The following is a 10166-nucleotide window of genomic DNA, read 5'->3' as shown; positions in this document are numbered from 1 at the left end:
ACATACCCAAGCTTCTGGCATGCCATTGCAAATCTTCCACTGGCATAAAAAAATGGGAGCAGCATAAGCTATGTCAGTGGGAGAAGCTCTCCTGCTGACAGAGTGCTATGCACATGAGCACTTATGTCGGTGTAACTTATGTGGCTTAGGGAGACGGAATATTCACTCCCGAGTGCCATAGTTTTGTCAACATAGGCTGTAGTGTAGACATAGCCTTAAAAACACCTTCATGAACAGCATAGAGTCAAGGCTGATGTAGTTAGGTCAACACAGTGTCAGTGTAGACACTGCGTTGCTTATGTCGACTGTTACTGGCTTTCAGGAGCCCTCCCATAATGCTCCACACTACAATCGATACAAGCACTCCTGGTGAGGACACACACACTGCTGACACAAGAAGCAAAGTGTAGGCATGCACAAGTGATGTAATTACTGTGGCGGCTATATGCCGACATAAGTTAGGTCAATTTAACTTTGTAATGTAGACATGGCTTGAACTAAATACAAGTTGGGAAAGATTGTTAAGCAGACGTAAAAAGAACAGGAGTACTTGTGGCACCTTAGAGACTAACAAATTTATTAGAGCATAAGCTTTCGTGGACTACAGCCCACTTCTTCGGATGCATACAGAGTGGAATAAAGCAGACGTGGTAACACATGGTGGAGATGGTCACTTGGAATGAAGTGGGCAATTGCAGGTTAGATTGGTTTCAGAGTAGCAGCCGTGTTAGTCTGTATCTGCAAAAAGAACAGGAGTACTTGTGGCACCTTAGAGACTAATAAGCTTTCGTGGACTACAGCCCACTTCTATATGCATCCGAAGAACTCCTGTTCTTTTTGCAGGTTAGATTGTTATGCATAAAGGGGTTGAAGTGGGCAATTAAGGATATCAGGCAGTGTGGTATGTTACAAACTGTTGTAGTAAGCTATAAAGGCAAAGGCCCTGTTAAGTCAATGGTGTCTAGCCGAGCTATGAATTTAAGTTCACAATGTTACCTCATCTATATTCTCTCTCATATCCTGGGACCAACATAGCTACAATAACACTGCAAAAAAAAAAAAATCAAATACATTATGAATGTAAGCTGTTCGTTGTGACCCTTGTGATGATTGAGAATTTCCAATTTTCCAGTGCTTGGACACATCTCTTATCAGTGTTTTACAAATGACATGCACATTTATGCATGTCACAGCATTATACTTAGATAACATTATCTTACATCAAGAAGGAAACATTTTAAATACATGATAGGAGAATGTGATTATCTCAAAGTTCCCCATTAGTAGTTGTTAGAAGATAAATTAATCATCTAGGGAAGTAACCAACGAACAAAGAAAAAGCTCATTGTTTTGGGGTACAGTTACTGTGTCAGATAAGAACACACCTTGTGTACTCGAAGGCTGTCTACATTTACCATCTCTGGGGGAGGAGGAGTGTGTGTGTGTGTGTGTGTGTGTGTGTGTGTGTGTGTATGGATTCAGTGGGGGTATCGTGAAGGCGGCAGGATAGTATTTAATGTATCAGCCCAATGATTTTGGCAAAGCGTCTTGAAGTCCATAGAAATTAAAACAGGAAAATGTCTACAGATCATCTAGTCCAACTGCTAACGGAGCTCTAGGGAAAAATGCATAAACAGAAAGGTATTGGCTCTGCTCCTCAGAGCCCACACAGCCGCTAGTTTATCTGATCTTGCAGACAGCATACTGTAGCATTAACAACATGTAAAACTGGCTGTCTGGGAGAGATGCTGGGGAGATTGCACTCTGGTGTTCTAATCTGAAATTAGAAACTGAAAGTAGTATCTTGGTGAAAGATAAACCTGTAACTTTAATCCTTCTGTGACAAGTTGCAAACCAGTATCAGTCACTTGATTTGGGACAGCTTGGCAGCTGGAATAGAAGGAAGTAATGCAAATGGAGCCCTGCTGACACAGGTATAAATCCTACATGAGCCAGGGGTTCTAACTGACATTTGGTCTTGCATCTTTAAGTAGATAGTCAGTGGCAGACTAATTCACATTTGTAGTCTGAACAGTGCAGTGTTACTGTATATGCAAATACACTTTGAAATACAGAATTTTTTTATCTTAGCTGTTTCCAAGCACTTCAACAAGTTTGGAGTCTCAACTGGTCACTAGTAAGAATCTTCCCATCCCTGCCGCAATGCTCTGTTTGTGCATGTGCATTTAGGTTGGATTTAGTGGTTGTTTGCAGTGTAAAGCAATTGAAGGCAGTCTTGGTGATCTCCAATGCTGTGTTTTCATTGTCCTAAATGGAGGGGATTGCAAAATACAAATAAGTAGCAGAAATGGTGAAGGCTAAGTGAGACTTTAAACATTCTTTCAGTTTTAATCATCTTGGGTATTGTTTGTAACTCGGACAAAGAAGCTTGTTCAAAAAATATGAGCTAAGATTTTCAACAGCAACTTGTGATTTTTTTGGGAGTCCCGCTTGAGACCCTTTAAAGGATCTAGATTTCCTCCCCCCCCCCCCCCCCCCCCCGATGGCAGGTGCTCAACACTCCCTAAAAATCAGGACTCTTTAGGAGAGCCTCAAATGAGGTTCCCAAAAATGGAGGGCCCCCTCCCCCCAAAAAATCATTAATCACTTCTGAAAATCTCAACTGTGATTTTTAAAGACCATCCAATATGTGAAGTGTTAATAACCCAGACTTGCTCCCAGTCTGCAGTACAGAGTGATTTTTCTCCTGTAAATGTCACTATATTTCTATATCCATTTAAGGGTTGTTAACAAATAAAACCGAGAGGGAGGAAGCTGGGATAACCAAAGAGCTGAAGGGGGAGGGATGGACACCTAGGGTATATCAACTCTGTAATGTAAGCCCAAGATTAGTAGCACTCCAGTAAACAGACCCTGGGGTTGTTAACCTTGCGCTTGAGCATCTATACTCATTTGTAACCCCAGGTTAGGAATTTCTGAACCCTGGGCCCGAACCTGGGCTCCAGCATCTACATTGCCCGAGCCCAACTATGCCTATCCCACGCTTCCTAGCACCATCCCAAAATGTGGCTGCCTTAGTCCTATGTTTGTGGTGCAGTGTGGGAAAACTTGACTGTCTAGAGCAGTGCTTCTCAAAGTGGTGGTCCGCGGACTGGTGCCAGTCTGTGAGCCATCGGCTGCCGGTCTGTGGCGAGTTTCCTCATAAGAGTGTTGAATAGGATAATAATATGGCACCAGTCCCTGGCACATTGGGGGAAAAAATTGCCTGTCCCCCACATCAGATAGCTTGAGAAGCACTGGTCTAGAGGACAAAGTTGGCCCATGGCATTGTGGGATATTTTTGGCAGACTCCCAGAGCACAACTCCAGTGGGGATGCATCTACATTGCAAAGCAATAGGACTTGAACCCTAGGTGGCAGCTTGACTCAGACTTGGACCCTCCACCCCCTGGGTTAGTGCTATTTGCGCATAGATGGAAGCGGGGGAGGTAGGCTTGAGTCAGAGTTCAAATCCTGGGCTACAATGCAGTGTAGACGTATGACCTCTAATGGAAACACACAACAGTATGACATTTACAATAGGCACTCTCTCAGGCTCTCACAACTGAGGCCCAATCTGGCAGGGGCTGAATAACCCTCCTGAGACTTTATCCAGGGCAGAGATTACTACTTTCTTCAACTCCAAGGAAAATATATTTATCTTTAATCAACTTCTTCTAGATAAGCCCAAAGCAAGATCAAGTGTGTGGAGGAGAGAGCATTCCTACCAGGCCAGTTCTGCCATGTGAATACAGCCATACATCAGGCAGAAAGACATACACATTGAAGGATTTGTCACACACAACACCAGAGAAAATTCAGCACTTTTTGGCTTTCTAACCATGCTGCAAAGGTGAAGCCTGTTACATAAGTACCAACCCAGTTACTCAGGACTCACCAGGGAGTAAAGAAGAGTGAAATTTGGGCTCAGCAGCAGCAGCCCAAACTTCCAGCCTTGTGCTCTAATCACCAAGCTAGGGAACCTTAAACCTTTTCACAGCATGGACCACACCTGAATAGTCTCATGGACTAATTCCTCTGTGGTTTGTGAGCGTGTGGACCACTTTCTCACCCATTCATGATTGTGTAATATCCCTGTACCAACTGTTTACATCGAAAATTAACAGTGGGAAACTATTTAATATAATTTTAGCTCTTTTAATACAAATTAGTAGATGGAAAAAAGGAGGAGAGCCAACACCAAGTGACCAGCCAGCTCTCTGCAGACCACTGGCAAGTGCTCTGCAGTCCACCAGTGGTCTACGGACCATAGTTTGAGAGCCTCTGCACCAGGTTACCTATCAATAAATATAAAACTGAAGTAAACGGTCTGGTACTGGAGAAGGAGAGGCAAAGATTTTGGGAAAGAATAATTGTTTACTTATAAGGCATGTTTGAATTATAAACTCTGTATTAAAAGAGTTTGTATAACTCACAATCTGGCAGCAGTGGGACTGTGCAAATATCAGACAAAATTATTGGAAGTAGTTCTCTTGGTTGCCAGGAAATGCGTTGTGATGCATTAGCTCAAGGACAAACATTTAAAGAATGGAGGAAAAGCATCAAAGTCTGTATCCCACTGGAGCAAGAAGACGACCAGACCTTTGGAACCTAGATCTGGACTGTAATCTTAGGCACTGAAAAAGCCAATGGTTAACATAACATACCCTCTCCTGCACATCGCAGGGCTGAAGTCCAGTAGAACTGAGCTTTTTTTGTCAGGAGTTCTGTTGGGAGTGAATGAAAGAATGCTAGTAAAATTAAGATTTTTTAAAGAACCATATCGTTTTCAAGGTGGCTTTTAGCCTATGTGTAGAACTGACTTGGTCAGCCAACCAACACTAAAAACAAATGACTGTTTCAGTAAACCTTAGATGTATGACTTACGCACTTCTAACTTTAAGAAGTCAAAGCTAGTATGAGCGTGAAACTATTTATTCTTGTTATAACTTTTAAAAGTGATATAGCTTGAATATCACCCAAAATGTAAACTTCATCAAAACAATAAAACAAATCAACACTGCAGGGTGTGAAAGCGAAACATTGCAGTACAAAGGCCCTGAACTTGCAAAGACTATGCACTCAATAGACCTATAGACTGTGCACAAAGTTAACCATGTACTAGAATTGGGCCCTAGACATTAAATCTAACTGCAGATGAATGTGAAACTGACTTCTGATTTTTTTCATTGTAAACAAGAATGTAAACATTGACCAATAAACTGGATTTTAAAATATACATGTTTTAAAATATTGTTATAGCATCTTGGATAAAGATATCTGTAAACAACATTTTTTAACCAGGGCCTTGAAATTAAGTGATGAATTCAGATACGTAGTAAAAATTCTGAGATTCAAATACTGTCACATCTTAGCCATTATATGAAAAACATTTTCTTTTAAATCTGTAAAGGTTATGAAAACAAACTTGCAATTTCACCTTAACTAAATTAATTTCCACAGACTTACAGCAATGGCATGGCATATCTCTACTCAAAGGAAAATACGTGTAGCTTTCCAGACTGCATGATTTTGGAAAGGTCCCAAATTCTGGTTCTCCAACAGGTTTAGCCTATTCCTCAAAAAGGTCAGCCTGTTGCAGAAGCCCTTCATCCTACAAAAACAAGCACCTTCACAACTGCAACCTAATGAGGAAATGGGGGACTTGTAGCAAAAATTGCATGCCCTCCCAGGCCAGATCCTGGTACCAGGTGGGGTTAACCATGGCTAGCTGACACTATGGTCCTTGTCTACATTGACTACAAAGTTGGGGTCAGCATTGCCTCAGCTAACTAGATCCTTAACATTTGTGTTTCTATACAAGAATGTTTCCTAATGTTGAGAAGGCCTGTGTGTGCAATAGGGACAGCATTGCTGACTGGGGTGGCACAGGGTGAGGAATTTGGGCTGCTCTACACATGGTTTTTGGACTGCTGTCATCTATCTTGGTTTAGAAACCAACAGTTAAACGGGTGCAACTTTGCAGGGCAGTTACCCGGGTATAAAGGTGCTCATCCCAGTATTCAAGGCCCTGTACATCTCCTGCGCTCCAAAGTGTTACATAAATGTGACGTTCTTAGTTATTTAATAATCTGCCATCATTCAAATTCCCTTTTATTCTCCTATCTGCTGCTGCTCAGCTTGGCTGTTCAGTGTCTGCCGGTGTGTGACAGTGGTCTGGGATGGATCTGTGCATTTGCAGGGCTGGGCACTCTGCATGGGGGTAGAGAGGGAAGGGGACTCCTGTGCACAGAGAGTGGGTGCCAGGGGGGAAGGGCTGCCTGGTGGAGGGAAGTGGTGGTGCAGTGGCACTGGTCCTGGGTGCAGGGCATGTTAGTACCCAGAGGTGGGTGCAGTAGCACTAGTGCTGGATGCCAGGCATGGGGGGGAGGGGGACTGGGTGCCAGGCACGGGGGGCTGAGCACTGGGGGGCAGGGGGCTGGGTGCCAGGGGGCCAAGGGCCAGGCAGGGGGTGAGGAAGCCAGGTGCCAGGCACTGGGGGGACAGGGGACAGGCACGGGGTGAGGAGGGCTGGGTGCCGGGCACAGGGGGCTGAGCACTGGGGGGAAGGGGGCTGGGTGCCAGGCACAGGGGGCTGAGCACTGGGGGGAACGGGGCTGGGTGCCAGGCACAGGGGGCTGAGCACTGGGGGGAACGGGGCTGGGTGCCAGGCACTGGGAGAAGGGGGGCTGGGCACGGGGTGAGGGGGCCGGGTGCCAGGCACTGGGAGAAGGGGGGGCTGGGCACAGGGTGAGGGGGGCTGGGTGCCAGGCACAGGGGGCCGGGCACAGGGTGAGGGGGCTGGGTGCCAGGCACTGGGGGGAAGGAGGCTGGGTGCCAGGCACTGGGGGGAAGGAGGCTGGGTGCCAGGCACTGGGAGAAGGGGGGCTGGGTGCCGGGCACAGGAGGCTGAGCACTGGGGGGAGGGGGGCTGGGTGCCAGGCACTGGGAGAAGGGGGGCTGGGCACTGGGGGGAACAGGGCTGGGTGCCAAGCACAGGGGGCTGAGCACTGGGGGGAGGGGGGCTGGGTGCCAGGCACTGGGAGAAGGGGGGCTGGGCACTGGGGGGAACGGGGCTGGGTGCCGGGCACAGGGGGCTGGGCACGGGGGGCTGGGCACGGGGGGTAGGGGGGCTGGGTGCCAGGCACTGGAGGGAAGGAGGCTGGGCACTGGGGGGAGGGGGGCTGGGTGCCAGGCACTGGGAGAAGGGGGGCCGGGCACAGGGTGAGGGGGCCGGGTGCCAGGCACAGGGGGGAAGGAGGCTGGGCACTGGGGGGAGGGGGGCTGGGTGCCGGGCACAGGGGGCTGAGCACTGGGGTGAGGGGGGCTGGGTGCCGGGCACAGGGGGCTGAGCACTGGGGGGAGGGGGGCTGGGTGCCGGGCACAGGGGGCTGAGCACTGGGGGGAGGGGGGCTGGGTGCCGGGCACAGGGGGCTGAGCACTGGGGGGAGGGGGGCTGGGTGCCAGGCACTGGGGGCTGAGCACTGGGGGGAAGGAGGCTGGGCACTGGGGGGAGGGGGACCAGGGGCCGGGCACTGGGGGGGAGGGGGACCAGGGGCCGGGCACTGGGGGGGAGGGGGCTGGGTGCAGGGGGGGTGCGGGCGAGGGGCGGCGGCCGGGGCCGTGTGGGGAGCGAGCCGGGCTCCGGCAGCTCCTCACGCCCGCGGGGCCCGGGGCGGGGCGGGGCGGGCTCCCTGGCCGCGGGGCCCGGCAGGTGGATGTCGCCTCCCCGGGGCCCCTCCCCCGGCCGCGTCCCGTCCCCAGCCAGACTCCGCGCCGCCTCTTGCCGCCGCCCGCCCGCTCCCAGCTGACGGGGGCAGCCCCTTGTTTACCGGCCAGGGAGGCAGCGGCGAGCCCGGCGGAGCCGAGCCGAGCGGGGCGAGCCCGGGCCGGACGAGCGGGCAGGAAGGGGCCTGGCTCCCCGCTTCCTGGGCAGGCGGCCGGGCGCTATAAGGGGGCGGCGGCCCCGGGCTCTCGCCGAAGATGCGGCTCCGGGCTCGGCCCCCGCGCGGCCTCTGAGCCCGCGAGCGGCGGCCTGAGGGAGGGAGGGAGCGAGGCGGCCCCGGACCATGGCGCTGAGGGCGGCGGCGGCGCTCGCGGTGGCGGCGCTGCTGGGGGCCTGCTGCGGCCCGAGCCGGGGCGAGAGTAAGTAGCGGGGGCGCGGCCTAGTGGGCGCGCGGGGCCGGGCGGCTCCGTCCCGCTCCGCGCCCCTCAGGTGGGAGCCGCGCGCTGCGCAGCTGGCGGGGGCGGCGGGGACGCGCCGCGGGGACCCGGGGCCGGGCTCGGGGGCCGGGTCCGGGTCCGAGCCGTGCGCGGCGCTGCGCGGCGGGGAGGGAGGTGTGGCGGGGTGGGGGCGGCTCCGCTGCCCTGGGCTATGTGGGGAGCAGCGGGGCCGGGTTACGGGGTGTCCCCCCCCCCCCCGGCCGCTGCCCCCCGTGTCCCGGAGCTGTGGGGGCAGCTCCCGCTCCCAGGCCCGGCCCGCGGGTAAAGGCGACTTTACTCTGCCGAGCTGCGCTTGTCCCACCTGGTTCAGCAAACACAACCCCCGGGAAATGGACACCTCGAGATCTCCTGGAACTACAAATACAACCTACGGCTGTAACCAGCAACACAACCCTCACTTGGTACCCGGCTTCCCAGCCAGTCTGCCCGCTTCCCTCCCATTTACCTTGTACCTGAGCAGCGAGACATGGGTACGAGCAGACTGCCTGGATATTGGAGCAAATGCTCCAGGACTCTTCTCCCTTAGCTGTGGACTTTCTTGCTTTTAATCTTTTTTCTGTCACAACCAGTGTATTTCTTAAATGTAGGTTTTGGGGTATGAAGTATAATTATGTGCAGGAGTTGTCTTAAATTATCAGAAAATAGCCTACTGCATGTCTGAATGTTAAAAGGGAAGTGTTCTTTGGAAGCTCCCAGAAATTCAACTAGTGCACGAAGTACCTGCGTATAGCTGAGATCGCCTTTTTAAAAGATACTGTGGGTGTTTATTTTGAACAAACAAAATTCCTTTAAATAGACTTTGTCATGAGTAAAATACCTTATTCCTACTTTGTTTGGCCTACTCTAGTTGGAGTTATTTGTTTTTGAATTTTTATTTTATTTTGATTTGGGGATAAATGAAAAATCTTTAGTTTTCTGAGTTGCTGGTAACTTTACCTTAGTGGCCATTAATATTTACTTCTCAAAAATATTTTGAAATGGGACCTCTAAATTGACTTCTGAATCAGGTTCTAAAACTGTTTCTCTTAAATGTGGCATTTGGCATGTGAAGGGGGTATAATTGTATCATCTGTCTATATATAAAATAGGGAGCCGAGAGACTTAGCCCATGCTTTTCTGTTGGCATTTACGCTACTAGTAATAGAAGGGTAGCCGTGTTAGTCTGTATCCACAAAAACGAGGAGGAGTCTGGTGGCACCTTAAAAACTAACAGATTTATTTGGGCATAAGCTTTTGTGGGTAAAAGTACAACTACAAGTAATGCCTTTGTGGGTCTAATTTGTTTTAAATATGACAAAGCATGCCACTCTAGCCTTTTCTATGCCATGTTAGAGGATTCTAACTGTAGTTCCCTCTCACTTCTCTCTTTTTTTGGTTAATTTCAACACCAGATGTAGTTCCAGAAGGCTCTTAGCTCAGTGTAGGCTTAGAGTTGCAAGGGTATGAAATTAACCACAAAATATTCTTAGGCAGGCCTTGTAGTCTACAGGTATTAAAAGCAAGGGTGTGGAGAGAAGTTACATTAAAACAATAATAGTAAGAACCTGCAGTAGAGGTATTGGGGAGACTCATAAATGAAACTCACAACTATCTTAGTTAGCTAATGTCAGACCATTGTTTTCTATGGCTGATTTTGTTGGATAAGGTTGCTTAAATAAATTACTTTAGCTAGATTTTTTTGTTTTAATGTAGAATGTTTGTTTGTTTTTATAGAAAATGAAAGAACCCATTAGTAAATATTTTCATAAAGAGAATGAAGTACTGAAACTTGTTCATTTAATAACTTTCATTGTACTTGGCACATTTCCCACAAAAGGAATTAATATCAGTAGGGTGGTTCAGAGTCCAGATACTGCAATGATGGACTTGTCACATACATACAATAATAAAGGGTACAAAGCAGGAAACACCTCTGACTGCTGGAAAATCAGACTATTTGGCTGG

At 49.4% G+C, this 10166-nt stretch overlaps 1 protein-coding gene and 1 long non-coding RNA gene across 5 annotated transcripts in view; one reads left to right on the top strand and one right to left on the bottom strand.

Annotated features, from left to right (window-relative positions):
• Positions 1–557: 557 nt before the first annotated feature.
• LOC122174842 (uncharacterized) lies at positions 558–7972 on the bottom strand. Its single transcript, XR_010594947.1, has 3 exons — positions 7832–7972; positions 4667–4726; positions 558–2268 (listed from the first exon to the last, which is right to left on the bottom strand). It is a non-coding gene; the product is annotated as an uncharacterized LOC122174842 (long non-coding RNA).
• Positions 7925–10166, top strand: part of INSR (insulin receptor) — a 110751-nt gene continuing 108509 nt past the window's right edge. For 3 of the 4 annotated variants that reach the window (XM_065578557.1, XM_065578560.1, XM_065578556.1), the window contains exon 1: positions 7925–8144. In XM_065578557.1, the coding sequence (XP_065434629.1) occupies positions 8069–8144 (76 nt within the window). In that variant the 5' untranslated portion in view covers positions 7925–8068. Of the gene's footprint in view, positions 8145–8559; positions 8693–10166 lie in introns of those variants that run through there. The other variant, XM_008171593.4, reaches the window with a different exon arrangement.

Source organism: Chrysemys picta, chromosome 25 (assembly GCF_011386835.1).
Source record: "Chrysemys picta bellii isolate R12L10 chromosome 25, ASM1138683v2, whole genome shotgun sequence".
NCBI classification, from domain to species: domain Eukaryota; kingdom Metazoa; phylum Chordata; order Testudines; family Emydidae; genus Chrysemys; species Chrysemys picta.
The sequence above is the reverse complement of the archived record's forward strand: the minus strand, read 5'-3'. Positions and strand labels throughout refer to the sequence as shown.